Source organism: Berghia stephanieae, chromosome 5 (genome assembly GCF_034508935.2).
Source record: "Berghia stephanieae isolate SIO BIC M18660-M18661 chromosome 5, UCSD_Bste_1.3, whole genome shotgun sequence".
In the NCBI taxonomy this organism is placed as follows: Eukaryota; Metazoa; Mollusca; class Gastropoda; order Nudibranchia; family Aeolidiidae; genus Berghia; species Berghia stephanieae.
Genome location: NC_088364.1, coordinates 40,615,771 through 40,635,275, shown reverse-complemented (window position 1 = coordinate 40,635,275; position 19,505 = coordinate 40,615,771). Strand labels below are relative to the sequence as shown.

Sequence of the window (19,505 nt, the reverse complement as noted above, 5' to 3'; positions counted from 1 at the left end):
CCAAGTCCTCAATATTTTCAGTACTTCGTTCGTTGGCTAATACTATTAAGTATTTGGTATCCACTTTTGCCCTGACGAGAAATTAGAATGTCAACGGGCTGGGATTTAAAATATCTACGGGTTGAAACTGGGTGAAATAGAATGATACTGAACATAAAAGCCCAGTTCGGCCTAAGAACAATAACTTGCCTATGTTCTTAAACTCAGAACAAGGGGTAATGTTGTCAGGGGTGTTGGGCTTGTTGTTTTGATCTGGGTAGGGGTCTAATAAGTCTGATAAAGTTACGATTACTGGCCAAAAACAAATTCCTAACTTTAGTTTAAAATTTAAAAATAAAAAGACGGAAATATATACATAAAAAGCTTGATATATTTTAAACAATGGTTACAAGAAAAATAAATCCATGATTTTTCTCAATAATTCTGTACTCAAACAACTTTGTATGCAAATGTTGTATTCCAGATGTGTAATTTGCCTTATCACCACTCAAGGTGGTATTTCAATAGATATTACTACAACTAAAGTGTGTCTATGTACGCAGTGATACAGACCTGCCAAGCATTTGACTTATTGTGTTATAGTGGAAAAAAGAATACCATTTCGAAAGGGATTTGTGCTGCATTGTAGGTTAACAAACACGCAGGTCTGACATCCGAACCCACTTATGGGCCTAGTTTAACATTGTTGTATAATGGACAATATTTTGCGTCATTTTTTTTAGATTTCCATTACAACAATGAGCCCATAAGGAAATGGTTATCAGACCTGAAAATAAGTGCACATCGATCCACATCAATTTTAAAACCATCATCATCATTACCACAAGCACTTTTACAACATAATCATTACCATCAGAATTGCTACCACCATCATTTAATTTGCACAATATCATAAGTATCAGCACCACAATCAATATCACTACAATGGCATTATACCTACCATTACCATGGTCATATCAATTATTGCCATTACAAGCAAAATCATAACGATCATCTCAGCCACCACCACTCTAGAAAACAATCATTTTAAATACCAATACCATATGCGTACACTATAGCGTCACCATTGCCATCAACGTTAGCACTCTAGCTTCTTGATCAGTGACACCACCACTTTCATCATTTCATCATCATCGAAACAAGAACAACATCACTGCTATCATTGTCACAAATACTAACGAGAGTTTTAATATAGCGCTTTACAGGGTGTCACAGGCCAACAGCTACACTTAACATCCTACATGATGTCTGTTAGGCGATATTACATTTTTTCAGACAGAACAACGCAGTTAACGGCCTGGTACTTATTTTAAACCTGAGTATGGTAAGAGTGGACTTAACTATGCGCCGAGTGAGGCTCGAACCCAGGATTTTCCAATCCGATCCGAAAGCGAGTGTCATACCACCACAAGGCCACATAGTGGCACATTCTTTTTCCTTATTTCACACTTGTCTTTGTTTCCTCTGTCGGGTTGTCACTAGCTCCTTCTCTTTCGTGATCTTCTTCGTCTTATTATTATTATTATCATTATTATTATTATTATTATTATTATTATTATTATTATTATTATTATTATTATTATTATTATTATTATTATTATTATTATTATTATTATTATTATTATTATTATTATTCTCTCTCTCTCTCTACCTCCATGATTCCCACCACCACCACCGCCTCAAGATCTCTAATCATTACCTTAGCAAGCTCACGACGAAAACTTTTTAGGTCTTCTGAATGTATTATAATTCTTCGGTGGTTGGCAACTCTAAGTTGTACAGGCGGCCAGGAAGTGTGTGTTTTTCTAAGGGGTGGTGGTGGAGTAAGAGGGATTGGTTATAATTTATGATGTTGCAGTTGCGGGGTGCGGTGTTTCTGTGTCATTGTCCCCTTTTCTTATTTTTTCTTTTCTTTTCCTTTTTTAAAAACAATAATGGGTCTGAGAAGGTGAAAGGAGAGGAATATTTAACACCATATTCCAGATGAAACGCGTTTGAGACCACTCAGACATAGAGAAAGATAGACAGATAGATAGAGAGAGATAGAGAGAGAGAGAGAGAGAGGGGGGGGGGGGGAACAAAAGGAGAAAGAGAGAGGGTGCCAGAATAAAAGAGGAGGATAGCGAGATAAAGAGAAGGAAAAGACAGGGGTGAGACAGGAAATTGGAACACAAATGGGGGGGGGGGGGGGGGAGAAAGAAAGAGAGAGAGAGAGAGAGAGAGAGAGAGAGAGAGAGAGAGAGAGAGAGAGAGAGCATGAAGAAAAATAAAGAAAAGAGAGATGGAGTGGGGGGATAGGCGAAGGAGGAACGATGAAGAGAGAGAGGTGGGGGGTGTGCGGCAAAGAGAGGGTGACGGAATGAAAGAAAAGAGGAAGATAAAGAGATAAAGAGATGAAAATACAAAGGAAAAGATAGGAGTGAGAGAGAAAATTAGAGAATAGTCCTAAAGGAAAAATGAAAGAATATATATATATATATATATATATATATATATATATATATATATATATATATATATATATATATATATATGTATTAATACCGGATAGGGAGACTTTTGGTACCCCTATTAGTTCATTTTACAGTACTTTACCAATAGGGAGACCAAAATCCGGTCCCCCTATTGATTTGACCTCTAGCACATTCACTTTTCTATTTTTAGTTTAAAGTTGTCAACCCAACCGTCAAGGATATATAATTGTAAATCATAATATTGAAGTTATTTGTTAAACACCACAGTAAGAAGAGTTATGCCTAAATTTTCACGTTGGTCAATAAGGTGACCGCCTGAAAAAAGTACAATAGGGGTACCAGTGTTTTCATCGATATATTTCAATAGTGAGGCAATATATCTTTCCGAAATTTTCTCTAAAATTCTAGAGCATTATATGGATTTTTATAGTAATGAAAACCTAATATAAAATTGTGTGAAAGTTGATGAACTGAGGAATGAACAAGATATACGAATTATAATCTATTTTTAGAAACAGATTTATCGAATCTTGGTCCGGATTCTTATCTTGGTGACAAGAGACAAGCAAACATAGTAACTCTTTTTTTCGTGAAACGTATGTTTAGTCAATTTCGCGCATAAAGAGGCACTCGGCACTCACTCACTCCGCAAGTCAGTAGTAGGTAGGTGGTTATCAGTTATCAGCTTTAATTCTTAGTCAAACGCTTCATCAAACCCATTATTGAGTAGCATGTTGATGCCTGATGCCAGTTGAAGCCATCTCGACGTCGTGAAATGGAGCATCTTCTGTCATAGCAGTAGAATCGTCAGATGCCGCATTTAAATCCTCCATTCCAGGCGTTGCTGTTGCCATATCGATCTTCGAAATGATTTGGTCTAGACGTCAAGTTGACCCGTTCTATGTCTGAAGAGATTTTAAAGTGCAATACCTAACATTATATCTTGATCTACAAAAGAGTCTTTTTAAATGAACCGCTGTGTTTCTATATTTTTCAAGAACCAATGATTATCTGATAACCACTGACAATTGACTTGCGGAGAGAGTGGCCGACGGACGTCCTCTCTATAGCCGCAAGTATTTTTTCGTCACTTGCTGAGTTCCAAACTAGACGTCTATGGCATCGTGGGGTAAATTGATGCTGGAGGCATCATTGAAGAGACACCGAGATAATTTAAATGGTAAGTTATTGGCCATTCTTATTACATCACTGTTGATTTAAGATTTTCAATAGGGTAGACATCACAATCACACACACACCGATTGATGATTGTCACTTGTCAGTCAGTCATTTGGAAGTGGAGTCAGATAATTCGGGAACTTCTGTAGACTGTAGATTCACACTAGTGAGTAAGATCTGTCGTTTACTACTACTACTACTACTACTACTACCACTACTACTTTTAGTTTTAGCTTTATCCAACTCAACACTTCTCGTGTTTATTTTATTTTGGCAAAACTAGAATGGATTTTTGAAAAGAATATAAAATAATTTAAACTTAAACCTGTCTTTGCATCTTGCTTTATGCATACAGTATGCCATATCACAGCCATCACAAAATCATAGTTTAATGTTGAGAATATGCTATTTCTTTTGTAACTTCAGATCAGAGAGATTTGAGCTTTAAAAATCCTGAAAAATGTCTTGCTGTCAATCCAGACAACCCTTTTGATGTGATCTATGATGTTAATGGTAAGAATGTAATTTGATGAGGAAATGAATAACATTTAGGTACACATAGTTTGCTTTTTTTTTTTTTTTTTTTTGAGTCATGATGTGTAATACTATTACAGTCCACTCCGGATAATTGCAACTCGTTTAATCGCAACTTTCGGTTAATCACAATATTTCCTAAGCAATGGAAATAATTCTATATAAAAGTCACTGGTTAATTGCAACAAACTTCGGTTTTTTAAAAAGTGGTAAATTCAAGAAATCAAACAGTATATCATGATTAAATTTCATCATGGATGAAATCGTGACAGGTTGAAGAATCGAGAGTGAGCAGGATTTAATGCTACAGTAGTGTGTCACCACTCTGTTAGAGTCGAAAGAGGGCGGGGCTCTGCAGTATGGGTTTGTGACGTCATCGGTGGCCATTAAATAGAAGAGGGGTGGGGCTGGTCATAATCTTGACAACAGGTTATAAATGACAGTTATAAAGAGAGACTGAGCGATATCCTTTGTTTTAGGATTAACAACTGTGCATTGTGACCAACGAGTTTGGTGAGAGCTTATTGTCTGTTTTTTTTTTGTTTTTAGGTATTTAACGGCGCTTTCGACACTATTTAGGTCATTTAAGCGCCCGTTTCTGTCTTTCATCAATCTTTTATCGGCCCCGAGGGGCCACAGCTGATCAAAACGTGTACTGTTGTAATAAAATCTTTATAAAATCATAATAGTTACATGTTTGTTAAGTAAAAATATCTATTTACAATTTCTGCAGGAGTTCACATTCCTGCAGATACTTTAAAATTGTAAGCGGATCGACCGACTGGAACAGAGACTTCAAGTCTCTGTTATCATAATGTTGTGACCTTATCTGTTCTAATTCTGTACATTCAATTAAAATGTGTTGAACTGTGAGGTCACAGTTACATGTTCTGCAGAGGGGTTTTTCATCCCTCTCCAGAAGGAAACGGTGAGTGAGGGCAGTATGTCCGATCCGGAGTCGAGTTATTTTTACCTCGTCTCTTCTTTTTAGCCCCGAGTTGGGTCTGGGGCCGAGGTCACTTTTAATTTGTTTTAATTTGTTATGTACATCTCGACTCCAGGATCGTTCCCATTCCTTTCGGACATGTTTTTTTATATTGATCTTTAAATCCGCGTGTGGGATTTTACTGCCCTCTTGTAATTCTTGGCTCACCGCCTCTTTTGCCAGTCGATCTGCTTCTTCGTTCCCCTGGATACCCACATGACTAGGTACCCAGAGAAAACAAACTTTCTTTTTCTTAATAAATAATTTATTTGCACCTTCCAAGATACTTATGAGTCTTGGATCGGTGCAATAAAAATTTGAGATCCCCTTAAGTACGGACAGCGAGTCAGACAAGATCAAGAATTTATTTTTATTCGATCTCTCAGCCAAACGGAGAGCATTTAGGATTGCTCTCGATTCCGCTGTAAAGATCGAAACATTTCTATCCAGGCGAAGTGATCCTGTGCCTTCCGATGAGTGATAGGCACATCCTACTGCATCTGCGCTCTTTGAACCATCCGTAAATATGTGAGTATGGTTTTTGTATGTTTGTAATATTGCTTTTAGTGTCTGTTTGTAAATATGTGGGTCTGTTTGTGATTTTTCCAGTTTTGTTAGGTCCAAATTTATGTTTGGTCTATGTATGGACCATGGTGGTGTCTTTGCCTGGACGTATGGATGTATCCTATCTAGACTGATGTTCATGTCTGCGATGTCTTTTTTTATTCTGCAACCTAATGGTGGTGTCATTTTTGGGTGCTTACGAAATTTTTCTTCTAGTGTCCTATCCGTGTAGTGTACATGTTTATGTGCTGGGTTGTCGTGCAGCGATGTGACCTTAGTAACATACTGGAGAGCCAGTTTTTTCCTCCTGAGATGGAGAGGTGGCTCATCTGCCTCAGCATAAAGGCTTGCCACTGGAGAAGTGCGGAAAGCCCCGAGTGCCAAGCGCAGTCCCTGATGATGAATTGGGTCCAGCATGCCTAAGTAGGATGGTTTTGCAGAGCCGTATACAAAAGATGCGTAGTCCAGTTTTGATCGAATAAGGGTTCGGTATATCTTTAGAAGAGTGTTTGTGTCCGAACCCCATTCCATGCTCGACAGAACTCTCATTATTCTCATTGCTTTCATGCATCGCAGTCTGAGATCTTTGATATGGGCGAGGAAATTTAGTTTCCTATCAAAGATCAAACCCAGGAATCGGGCTTCGTCCTTTACCTCAATTCTGGAATTGTTGAGATAAAGGTCAGGCTGTCTAATGCAGGTGCGTTTTCGGCAGAAGTGGACAGCTACTGTTTTTGATGGGGAGAAGGAGAAACCATTGAGATTTGCCCACTCCGACAGTTTGTTTAGTTGGAGTTGTAACTGTCTCTCAATGGTGTCCATACTCGATTTACTTCGATAGCATACAAGAAAGTCATCAACATATAAGGAACAGTCAACATTCTGTCTCATTGCATTCACTATTGAGTTTATTTTAATCTCGAACAGAATGGGAGACAGAATGCTACCCTGTGGAACTCCCTCTTCCTGATCAAATGGATCAGAAAAGGTGGATCCTGCTTTGACCTGAAAGGATCTATTGTTTAAAAATGCTCTGACAAACATTGGAAGGTTTCCTCGCAGACCAAGATTGTGTAGATCTTTGAGGATTCCGAATTTCCAAGTTGTGTCAAAGGCCTTCTCAAGGTCAAAGAAGATTGCTACCAAGTGCTCACCTTTGGCAAAGGCCTCACGAATGAAGCTCTCTAGTCGAACAAGGTGATCAACAGTTGATCTGTTCTTTCGAAAGCCACATTGGAGGTCGGAGAGGGAGTTGTTGTGTTCCAAGTAGAACATCAGACGCTTGTTGACCATTTTCTCCATCAGCTTGCATAGGCAGCTGGTGAGGGAGATTGGTCGGTAGTTTGAAGCGTCCGAATGGTCTTTCCCAGGTTTTGGGATTGGAATCACAGTGGCCAGATTCCAACTAGGTGGAAAAGTCTGTGTTGTCCATATCTTGTTATAGATATTCAAAAGGACAACCAGACTATCTTGTGGAAGATGTCGGAGTATTTCATAACTGATGTTGTCAGGACCCGGTGCTGTGACATTTGTGTCACGGAGGCAGGCACCCAACTCCTCAAGTGTAAATGGTTTGTTGTAGTCTTCGGTGTTTGTAGATGTAAAGTTTATTGGTGTGTTTTCTGCGTTTTGTTTATGGCGCAGAAATTGTGGTGTGTGGTGTGCAGACGAGGAGTTGTGCGCCAGCCTCTCGGCCAGAGTGTTGGCAATGTCTTGTTCTGTTTCAGCCACGGATCCATCGGGACGTGTCAAGTGATTTAGTGAATCACTATCAGATCCCTTCAGTTTCCGTAACATCTTCCACACCCTATTTAGGGGTGTCTGGCTATTTATTTTGGAGACAAAGTTTTGGAAGGATCTCCGTTTGTTTTCTCGGAAGATCTTCCTACACTTTGCTCGTAATTTCCTAAATGTTGTGAAATTCTCAGGGATTGGGAATCTCATCGCTTTCCTGTATGCTTTTTTCTTCTCCCGTAGGGCCGCTCGACATTCCTCTGTAAACCAGGGATTGTGTTTTCTCGGTCCACCAGAGGTTGTTGGTATTGTCGAGCTGCAGATATTTGTTAAAATATTTTTGAATTTGTCATAGCTGTCCACCTCTGTCGTAAGGAGTCTGTGACACTCCTGTGAGAAAGTTTCCCAATCTGCTCGCCGAACACTCCAACGTTTGGGCTGTGGGGCCCTTGAAGTCGGGGTGATGTCGAGGCAGACTGGAAAATGGTCAGAACCGTGATCGTCATCGATCACAGTCCAGGAGAGCTCTGGAGCTAGTGTAGGATCACAGAAAGTGAGATCGATGGCAGACGTGGTAAGATTGTGAATATTTACCCGTGTTGCCTCGAGACCGTTTGCCAAGTATACATCCATTTTCATTATGAAAGCCTCCACTGCCTTTCCCCTCTGGTTTGTGTCTGTGTTTCCCCAGAGAGGACTGTGAGCATTGAAATCTCCCATTATCACATAGGGAGGGGGGAGTTGGTTTAGAACTCCCTCTAGCTCGGCAGACTGGAGGCGATGATCTGGTGGGATGTACACAGAGCAGATGGTGATTGGTCTGTGCAATGTCACTCTCACTGCTATTGCCTGTAGATTTGTTTTCATTGGTATCAAGCGGTGGGGGGTGCTCTTCTTCGTGAGAATTGAAACTCCCCCACACGCTATCTGGCCATCAGAGTGAATCAGATGATTGGCCGTATATCCTTTTACTGTGTAGTCGTCTGCTGGTAATTTTGTTTCCTGCAGACAGACTACATCAGGATTCCTCTGGAGGAGGAGGTCCAATTCTGTTCTATTTGATCTGATCCCTCTGATGTTCCAGGAAATTAATCTTGTCTGACTAGGTATCCTAATTTTTTGTGGGGAGGTTAGGCAGTATGCCTGCCTTCAACCCTTTTACTTTTATTCTCCTAGGAGGAGAGACTTCCATAGGAGAAGGAGGCCCTGTGGAGGGCCTCTCGGTTTTTTTAGGGCTGAGTTTTTTTGAACCCTTGGGATTTTTAGGTCCCTCTGGGTTCTTAGATTTTTTGGGGCTTTGAGGCCCCTCAGGGGGATTTGTGGATCCCCGACTGGTGTTGGTGGCTCCATATTCTGGGAAGGGGTGGAGTTTGTTTTTGGGGGGATAGAGAGGGCTCACGGGAATGGAGATGGGGGGTGGGTCCAACATCCACGCCCATGAGGGGGAGAATTTTTTTGTTTGGGGAAGGAGGGGGGGTGGAGGTCGCCTTGGAGGTGGATGTGGAGGGGGCTGCAGGTTCCACATCTTGAACCTCCAATGTGTCAAAAAGATTTTTTGACACATTTGCGACCTTGTTTTTAGGTCTTGATGGCTTTTTCTTTTGAGGACTGTCTTTTCTAGTCTGTGCGATTTTGCCATGGCTGTTTTGGTTATTACCAGCAGCCCTGGCAACTTCTGCATAACTCTTGGCAGAAGCAGCGACCTGCCGAGGGGGGCAGATCACTGCTTTTGCCTGAGCAAACGTACCGCCGTAAGTGGCTCTGTATGTCAAGATTGCCTTTTCTTCTTGCCACTTAGGACAATCTTTCGAATGTGCTGCATGCTTGCCTTGGCAGTTCAGACAACAAGGGTCCACTTTGCAGTTTTCCTCATTGTGGTCTTCTTTGCCGCAGCGGGGGCATGTAGCTTTACGGCGGCAGTTTGTTTTAGTATGGCCGTACCGGTGGCAGTTAAAACATCTCATGGGGTTCGGGACGTAAGGCCGAACCTCCAAGTCGAGGTATTCAATTCTTATTCTCGACGGGGGTCTCGGGCTGTCAAAAGTCAGGATCCAGGTGTTGGTCTGGATTGTGCTGTCGCCGCGGCGGATGCTAACCCGCCGAGCTTCGACAACACCCTCCAGTTCCTCAACCATCTCCTGCTCCGAACAGCCTACCAGATCTCTGCTTCTTATGACACCTTTTGACCTATTGAGGCTCCTGTGAGCCTCAACGGTGACTGGGATGTCAGAGAATCTGGTACATTTCAAGAGGTTCTCACTCTCTTGTCGACCCTGCACTTGTATCATTAAAGTGCCAGAGTTGTTCCTGTTCACTGCCTTTGGTGTACCGGCGCCATTTGCTTTGAGTGCCTTGCTGATGGTGAAGATACTCAAAGTGTTAAGTTTTATGTTTTCCTCATTCGGTTGAATTACCAGGAACGGCGAGAATTTTGGGGTTGCCATTCCTGGTAAGTCATCAAGAGTCATCGGGGCTGTAATCTTTCTTTTCTTTCCTGTCTGGGGTGGGGCTTTAAGGGGAGAGTTTTTCATATTTTTGGCCATGATAAATATACGTTTTTATTCAACCCGGCTATATTGTGCCCACTAGCACGGCTCAGTCCCACACTTGGGGGGTAAGGCACTCACCGAAGCTATACTCCTCAAGTCTGGCCTCCTCTTGTCCTTCCGTGGTCCTTGGGAAAAAAAAAATAAATAAATAAATAAATAAATTTAAAAAAAAGGACTCGAGGGGTGGAGTTGGGGGACGTCCCGCCTCCAGGCCTTTCTCTCGGATTGACCCTAATCTTTGCGTTGCACAAAGACTGACTGCTGATTCAGAGATGACAAACCATGATTAAAAAGAAATTTCATGGGGGACAGGAACTAGATATGGTTTTAAATCTAGTCCTTCCAATCTCTTTGCCTAAATGGAGGGGAGTGCCAAAAAATAGATTTGGCATCTCTGCGTTGGGTAGCTCGGGCCATCTACAAGGTAGGCTACCCACCCGTCTTTAGAGAAGCGTCAAGCCAAAGAGGAGTGTTGGGGTAGAAACACCTCGCAAGGTGAACCCCCCTCAGCCTCCAGGATCAATAGCTCCTCCTTATCGGGGTCCTCTCGGAACTGCGCACCCTCAGCAGAAAGGTGCCTGCTGTGCAGGATTTGGAAAGGAATATCTCCTCGTTGAACCTATTTCAACGGTACAGGGTATAGAGATACTGGGGGATAGAAGACAGTTAAGAAGGCTTGTTTTCCTCGGTTCTCTCTCTCTCTCTGTCCTGGCAACTCAATTTTGATAAGGAAGGGAAATTTGGAATCATTGGGGAAATGGGGTATGGAATGGAAATCATAGCTCAAATATGGTAAAAGGGGGTGGGATTTGTGCTATGCCATCGCCTTCCCTTGCTCTCTTTAAACTGAAACCGTCATTCCTCAAAACATCTTTTATATACTACGTTCTTGGGATTTGGGGGGGAGAAAAAGTTTGGGGATGATTGCCAGGACAAGAAAAATAGCAAAATGGGTGAATGAAGCCATTCTCATAAAAAGGGCTGGGGTGTGGGGGGTCTGTGGAGCCACTGTGTCTCTCCATTTTTCTCTCACCAGTCGTGTGGTTTTTCGTTGGTTACCACCAAACCAGAATGGCTCTTTTAGTCGCCTTCTACGACACGCATGAGCTTACGGTGGCTCAATTCTTTTCCCTCTCAGTTGAGGGACCCCGGAGACCACACGGGGTAGCTTATTGTCTCTCATTAAGGCTAATCTCTTTAACTCTGACAAATGTTGAATTGTTGAGAAAAAAGATTGAAACTTCTTCCAATCTGAATAAGATATCGGCTTGCTTCATAGCTGCTTTTGGTTGACAAATCTACACGGGGCTGCCATATGGTTTTTGTTTCAATCAAATTGCTCTGTATGTGGTGGACTAAGAATATTATTTACTGGTTTGAGTTGACAATAAATGTGTAAAATGTTGAAATAGTGGACAGGAAACTGAATTTCGGTTAATCCCAACATTTTCGATGATCCCAAGGTATTGCGATTATCCTAAGTGGACTGTACCTGAATCTTGAACGAAAAACTATCATATGGATATGATTATAGACAGATTGGTTTCTGGAATTATATTTCCGTCCTCCCTTGCCAACTCTGACGTTCTTGAAATTTAAAAGAAAATAGCCAGAAGGTTTCGGACTTAATTTTCTTTTTTTTTCCAAAGGACAATAGTCATAAGGTAAATAATTTTTAAAAAATCCTTTTACAGCACAAGATGGCATGATTTTTTGTTTAAGAGTTTAGAGAAAAACTTGCACATGATAGTCTTCAGCTTTTTTTTTGTTGTTTTTATTTTCTATATAGACTCCAACTCAGAGCCTGAAAGTGATGCAGAACAAAGTTCCATATCACATGATTCATTTGTGGTAAGTATGTACATTAAAATAAAATCATAACATTTGTATAGCGTTTATCCACAGTTGGCACCATGCTCAAAATGCTTCACATCAACATATTTTGTGGTGGACAAAACACATTTGCCACAAAAGATGAGACCTGCAGTCTGTTAGGCGCAATACAATATTTCAGGACAAGGACAACACTGTTTTACACCAGTGAGATCTCCTAGTTTTTTGTTGTTAAAAATTTTTCTTTGCAGTGGACTTCGCCAACAATAACACTATTTTAAACCTTCCTCGTTATATTTTGAAGTGATATTCATTGATGAGCCATTCACATTTGAAGTCGTTTGTTTTTTTATTTGACAAAATGTGAAAATGATGCGTTTCCAGGAAAAATTAAAATAGCTTCTGTTGGGATTATACTTTTGATCTCGCATTTTGTCCAAATTCTCTTGCATCGTAATGTTTATCAACTTTTTTTGTTAACTATATTGCAGTTGCAAGGTTAGGAAGTTCATATTGTTGCAATGACAACCGTTTATATGTCCAGAATCGTAGTGATATAAAAAATTGTTTTGTAGTTGTTGGTCCTGGTGTAGGATTTAAAGAGTTGGTTAAAAACGGTTTACTGAAACCCTGGTTGGTGTATCTATATTTATCCAAGCACAGTTGAACATATTAAATACTTAGACAATATGTCTGCCTTTCTCAACTCTTTTTTATTATACTTGCATTATTAACCAGCTAATTGTTTAGTTGGATTATTAAACAATGGCTCTTCATGTTTATTGTCAACATGAATAAATTGATTGATCTGTCATCTTTTCCACAAAATATACAGGGTCCCGATTTTGTTGCTGACTCCGAGTCTGATTCCTCTACGTACTCTGTGAGGTACCCAATGCTGAGTACATCATTGTCTTTGGAACCTAGTGCTCATTCCCCAACTCAGTCAGAGCCTCATCCACAACTATCACAGACTGAACCTCGTTGCCAGTCTGGGACCCAGGTTCAACCCGAATGCTATACACTTGCAAACCAACGTGTTACGTGCAATGGTGAGTCATTTTTTTGTCATTCTTCTCCTTTGATATTTGTGGGATCAATTTTAATTTACCCATTCCTTTTAAAAGAAAACTTCCACCCCCTCCATGGTGCTGCATTTGTGTTATTGCATTTTTTTTCTGTTTTGGCAGTGCTGCGTCGCAAAATACGCTACCATTTACATAACAAGCACAAATCCAAATTTGATAGGGTGGACATCTTAGAATCTGAAACCCCAATGTGTGAGTGATATCAGTGAAACCAGCCATAAAAATGTTCATGTTTATTTTATTGGGGTTTTTTTTTGTCTGTAATAGACTTAAATTGCTTGTATTGTAAGTGTTAAAATGGTTTTTTTGTTACAACCCATCTATATATTAAAACTGTTTCTTTGTATTTCTATGATGCTTAAGGCTTTTTTTTCACAGACCAGCTGGAAACTTAACGAGAATCAGAGTAGATAACATTTTTATTAATCTTGCAACCTAAACAGTATATGATGATTGGGAGCATTTAAAGAAAAGCACATTTTCTTTTTAATTTGTCGGTACTAAAATTATACTTTGATAATGCCTGCTGTGCTACAAACCCTTTTGACTTCCAGGTTCAATATTTTTCTTTATTCTAAAATTCTTGGGTTTCCTTTCAATGACAACTGAGATCATTAAAATTCAGCTCACAACATGATGTGTGTAGATTTGATGAAAACATATGTTCGAGTTGAGAAGCAGTGTTCACGAACTTGCTGATCGTTTTTACTAGCATTTATTTTCCTAACTTACCTGTATCAATTAACAAAGGCAAGACTCAAATATTTTCTATCTGAACAGTGTGTTTGTTATTGAAATATTTCCGGCATATACATGTCATATTTCATTCCCACAAAATATAAATCAGGATTAAGTTGTCTGGGCATCAGCATCGTTCAGGCAGTTGGGGGAAGTCTTTAAGGAATTAATGAAGCCGATGCTCAACCGGTCTGGAGGACGTTTGATTGATGTCGGCTGTTTGTTCTGCCAGCCGGTGATGTTTTCTCACTCCCTCAATGACAAAGAAAGTCATTGTTATGACTATGAACTATAGTCTATTATTACTTTTGTTACTATATTAATTGTTACTTATAGCCGCTACTGTTATTATTATTATTATTATTATTATTATTATTATTATTATTATTATTATTATTATTATTATTATTATGATATTGCCTTCATTGCATTCTATTACTATTATTGATATAATTAATTTCTGATTGTTGTAAATAATTTATGTGAATTGAATTTTGTCGATTGGCCAAGGGCCTACAATAAACTTAAATGAAATGTTAGTCTTTGGATAGGACTTGGGTCTATTCTTGATTGCTTTTCCGCCTGGGTCGAGTGAAGCATTTGGAGTAAATTTTGTTGCTCAACGTAAAAAACATGACGCTTACCATTCCGCTGATACTGATACCTCCAAGGGGTGGTTGGGGAAAAACCTAAAATTCTTTTGACATTCTGTCTGATTTTTCGCTGAAACAACAAAGGACAATCTATGTATTCAGATGAGACTTCAATGTGTTACTATTCCGATTTATGTTCATATTTTGATTATAATGAAGAGGGAACCCTGAACCCAGTGAAGTGGGTGGATTGATCTATTTATTTCTATTTCAAAACAAAAATATGGCGTCTTTTCACTGGATTTGTTATGTGGCAGAGGTCTCCACAAATCTAACATACCTCTTCCAAAGGAATAGATGGTAGAAAAGTATATAACAAGAAGGAATTATGACAGTTACTTGTCCAGGCCTTAAATATTTGGAATGCTATTCCTCTCTATCGCTGTCATGTAGCTGATGTGCATATGATCTGTCTATTGATTTATTTTCATAGTTCATAGCATGATGTGCTTTATTTTCTTCTTTTTTTCCAGAGAAATACAAAAAGCCAAGGAGACCCTGTCCATACTGTGGACAGTTGCAAACAAAACTCTCAAGGCATTTGATGAGGAAACACAAAGATGAGACAGAAGTTACAGAGGCCATGAAACAGCCTGTAAAGGAAAGGGATAGAACAATGGATTATCTCAAGAAAAAGGGCATTTTTTATTCAAACACTAGAAACAATTCAATAGTTATGCGTGAGAGAGCACAAGGGTCACATGAAGTTGTTATGTGTGCTGGCTGTAAGGGGTTTTACTCTGGACGAAGGGTTTATGAACACAAAAAGAAATGTAGTACTGAGCATGCTCTGTGTACTGGGGTTGTAAAATTTTATCCCGTGGCTCCCAATGCAAGTAAAGAAATAAAGGAGAATATTCTTGACAAATTTCGGAATGATGAAGTGGGAAATTTGTGTCGATCAGACAAAGCTATAGTATTGTTAGGAACAAAATTGTGGAGTAAAAGTTCAAAGAAGGAGAGAAAAGTTATAATGAGTGATTTACGCATCTTAGGAAATTTGATTTTAAAAACTAGGAAGAGAACGAATCAACCTTCTTTCTCTGGAGAGGACGTGGTGAAGCGTTGTAACTTTAATGAAATATCGCAAACCATTTCTGAAATGACTTTGAAAGAGGATGGGACATTGAAAGCAGGCTTGAAGCTTTCAATTGGATTTATATTGAAAAAGTTAATTAATTTCTTAAAAGGGGAATATATAATGCAAAACAAAATGGAAGAATCCGCAGAGATAGATTTGTTCAAAGCTGTCCTGGATTATAATTGGGATAGTATTTTTTTTACAGCCAGAGTTCAATGTGAAGCAAAGAGAACAAATTTGAGAAAACCCAAAGAGATGCCATTAGAGAATGATATAAAGAAGCTACGGCAATTTATTACTGAAGAGATGGTCCGTATTTGTGAGGATGATTATCAATTATTTGATTCACATATGTTTGTTAGGCTTCGCAATGTCATCGTAGCTAGGCTTACAATGTTTAATGCGAGGAGAGGCGGAGAACCCGCAAGGATGTTGTTAAAAGACTGGAATGATGCAGATTCAGGTGTATGGGTTGATCCCCAGCTTGTACAACATGTCACTGATCCTCTGGAAAAAGCGTTACTTGAGAAGTATAAGCTGGCCTATCAGTCTGGAAAGGGAAGCAAGATGTTGGTCCCTGTGTTGATACCCAATGACACAATTCAGCCTTTAAGGAAACTTGCACAGGAGCGTAAAGCTGTTGATATTTCAGACAACCCATTTCTTTTTCCAAATACAGGAATATCCAAAGATCATGTAAGTGGTTACATTGCCATCAAATATGTCACTTCCTTAGTAAAGGATTTAGAGAAACCCCAGTTGTTAATAGCTGATAAATTCAGGCACCGAGCTTCGACATTATTTGCCTTACTTGATGTCCCACAACACGAGAGAGATGTCTTCTATCGACATATGGGACACAGTGAATCAATCAATCAAAACATTTATCAGTGTCCACTTGCAATACGAGAAATAACAGAAGTTGGTCATTTTTTGGGTCAAATTGATAACTCAGCATCGGTCACTGGGGAAGGAAATTGTAACATTGAAACAAATGACTCTGTAGTGAATAGAGACTCAAATGCAAATTTTGGAACATCCATAGTAACAGCTGCAAATCAAGAAGAAATATTTGATGGTGAAGCAGGAGTGCCAAATCAGCTTACGTGTTCTTCAAAACAAACTGAACCCAAGAGGAATTCAAGCAAAAATCGGAGATACATGTCATGGTCAGATGAGGATACAGATAGAGTCAAGTCATATTTTAAAAACTTTGTCGAAGATGTTTCAGCACATGGTTCAAGGGGATCATTACCTAGAAAGTCTGAAATTATTCTGTTCTTAAAACACCACAGGGTATTTTCACAAAAAGGAATCCCTGAAGGTACACTAATTAGTTTGGTGAAGACAAAGATTTTTAATGAAAGAAATAAATATAGAAGGGAAAGAGCGTTTCAATCGGTGTAATGACAATCATGAATTTGATTTGTATTACATTCATTGTATTGTATAGTGTTATTGACATATTTTGGGGGTTTACAAAAACGTTTTATCTTTATATAGTACAATCTGTTCATCATTGCAATATCCTTTTTTATATTATATGAACATTCATTTGCTCAGCTTGAGAGACAAATGCTTTGTAGAACCATAGCTGCCAACCGTTCTGTTAAAAACGGATTTGTTCCGTATTTGACTTCCTGAGTCCGTAAGTGCTTATTTTTAGTTCAAAATCCGTATTTTGTAATTTTTGACTAATTTGTGGTAAAAAAGCCATGTGAGCCTAATGAATTATTATTATTGATCCATTATTATTACTATTACTACTACTACTATTGTTGTTATTATTATTATCATTATTATTGGTGTCCAGTGAGAGCATAATCTCCATTTGTGTAGCTCTTTAATTTGAATTATGCCTCTAACATAAATGATTTTCAACAATTAAAAAAGTTCCATTCGTTTATATGACGCCTGTATTTTACTCAAACCTTTCATAATGTATTGGAGATTTGCATAGGATATGGATGTTAGCCTCGATATACTTTGAATATTCTAAGACAGTATTGATACTTTCACTATTTGTTACAAATATTATTTTAATTAAGAATAAAATTAAATCCACCTTTTTGATTGGAAGGTATTCAATAAGAAAATCAATTGCTTATATTGATTAAAGATGACAATGATTATTTCCCTTTATTAATTTATGAAATATATAAATTTAATCCCTTTAAAAACATCTTCATCTGATTTTAATTTTTTTTTTTTCAAGCAAGCTTTTGTAACGGTTTAGGTTCAAGAAAAATAAGTATACTCCATTTTTAGGTGTGTTTATCTTGTCAAAGTAAAGAAGTAGGAATTCTCTAATATTTAGAGTTTAGAGGTGCATTTTACTATAACTACTATTATAGTATACTACTTAAAGACCATTATGTTGCATGAAAGAAAACATATATGCAATCGTCTACTTTTTATCTGAACTCACCTAATTTTTACCCCAAAACGCCCTCTCAAGTGATGTACCAGGTTGGTAGTTATGCATTTCTAACCATCTTAAGTTATTTCATTTATTTTACAATCGTGCTTCTTGTGTATTGGTCCTTATCAAAGTTGAGGCAGTTGAATTCTTTCTTTATATTGTCCGTTCTGAATTTTGATCTCATTGTGGAAAGCTCCATAGCGGGCAGGGAGGTACACACTGTGTCTTCTATCCCCTTATATCTGTTTTCCAACATGCTTTCAGTCTTTGTCTTGGAATGAGATTACTTGTTTTTTTCCTGGCCCTCGCCGGAGTCCTAGCTGGGAGGGAAGCAGTCAAATGCATATTTATTGTTTTGGGAGATGATATTTTTTTCCTTGTAAATCATCTCTCTGTTATGTATTATTACTATATTTGTTATTTTTTAATGTATAATGTAAGCATTTGAGTGTGTTCCTCTTTGTTGGATTTTGTTCTTGTGTCCGGATAAGACTTATAGGTGATCTCAAACTTAGTACATTGGTGATACGCTCTTGGAATCTACATCTGATCCCTATTTGTTCCCAGTTCCCCTATGTCTTACTTTCTCTTGGATGCTTCAACTGTAATTCTAGAACTTTTTACTATCCAATTTTCTTCCTTTTTACTGGCGCTGATATAACCTAAATGTGTTGCAAGCGCCGTAAAACCCTTAAAAACAAAACAACAATCATTGTGGAAAGTGTCATTTTAACGATTCAAATGTGCTGGTACTAAACCCGATAATTGAGCAACATTTGGACTAGCCTCTGTCATCTCAAACTTGTTAGTGTTAGTAATAGTAATTAAAAAGGCTGACTTTTATATGTTGCGATTCGATGAAGGGGGGGGGGGGGGGGGGGGGGGCTTCGGCACACATCGCCCCTCATCCCGGGCAAAATGAGCGTTCCTTATTTTATTTTTGAAAAGTTGGCAGCTATGTAGAACTATCTGAAAGAATCAGATATGGCAGAATAAAAAGTCTTTCTACTAACCCTAACTTAATTGGCCAATGTAGCTTTATGTTCAGCATTTTCTAGATACCTAATGTAAAATTTCACTATTCTTTTTATGATAGTTTTAAGAGTTGCAATCTTTAGAGGTGACTGTCAAGAAATGACACCTCTGTGCATTTAATTTCATTCTTTCTTTATCCCCTCATCCTTAATCAGAATAATAATAATTAATAATGAAAAAAAATGCAGCAACGACAGCTTAGAACGGCATAAAGTGCTTAAGAATTATTTTTTTTGCATTAAACTTTATTCAAACGATTTTCAACACTTTTGCTTCACAGTTTATGCTTTTTAACAAATGCAATTAAGCAACTTACCAGCAACAACATATTGGTTTGTTATCATTTGAGGGTTTTATCAGTAAAACTGTTTCTATCCTTTTATGTTGCACTGTACAAACTTCATGCTTTTATTTGGTGACCAAAGACTTATGTGATACAGTGGATGAATGTTTGTGATGGCTTTTGGAACTGAAATAAACCTGCAATATGATTTGTAGACTTCTATCGTTATGTATCATTTTTCGGTCAAATGTAAATGTAATTTTACACGAGCTTGATGTATCATAAAACCCACAATGAGCTCAACGTGCAGCTGGTAGTAGATTTATATGGACACGAACAACGTTGTTACAATT

At 38.6% G+C, this 19,505-nt stretch overlaps 2 protein-coding genes across 7 annotated transcripts in view; both read left to right on the top strand.

The window, feature by feature from the left end:
* LOC144972919 (cytochrome P450 1A1-like) overlaps nucleotides 1-19,505 on the top strand; it is a 61,701-nt gene that overhangs the window by 33,506 nt on the left and 8,690 nt on the right. The window lies entirely within an intron of this gene.
* LOC144972917 (uncharacterized) lies at nucleotides 3,091-19,366 on the top strand. The gene is made up of 5 exons (XM_078914720.1): nucleotides 3,091-3,654; nucleotides 4,080-4,166; nucleotides 11,809-11,870; nucleotides 12,688-12,904; nucleotides 14,805-19,366. The coding sequence occupies exons 1-5, from the start codon at nucleotides 3,591-3,593 to the stop codon at nucleotides 16,817-16,819; spliced, it is 2,445 nt and encodes an 814-aa protein (XP_078770846.1). The 5' UTR covers nucleotides 3,091-3,590; the 3' UTR covers nucleotides 16,820-19,366.

What these genes read in the sequence shown, in the direction of transcription:
- LOC144972917 (XM_078914720.1), top strand. Translation starts at nt 3,591, where the DNA reads ATGGCATCGTGGGGTAAATTGATGCTGGAGGCATCATTGAAGAGACAC. An exon ending in ACACCGAGATAATTTAAATG is followed by an intron (nt 3,655 to 4,079) that starts GTAAGTTATTGG and finishes TTGTAACTTCAG; the next exon opens with ATCAGAGAGATTTGAGCTTT. An exon ending in CCAACGTGTTACGTGCAATG is followed by an intron (nt 12,905 to 14,804) that starts GTGAGTCATTTT and finishes CTTTTTTTCCAG; the next exon opens with AGAAATACAAAAAGCCAAGG.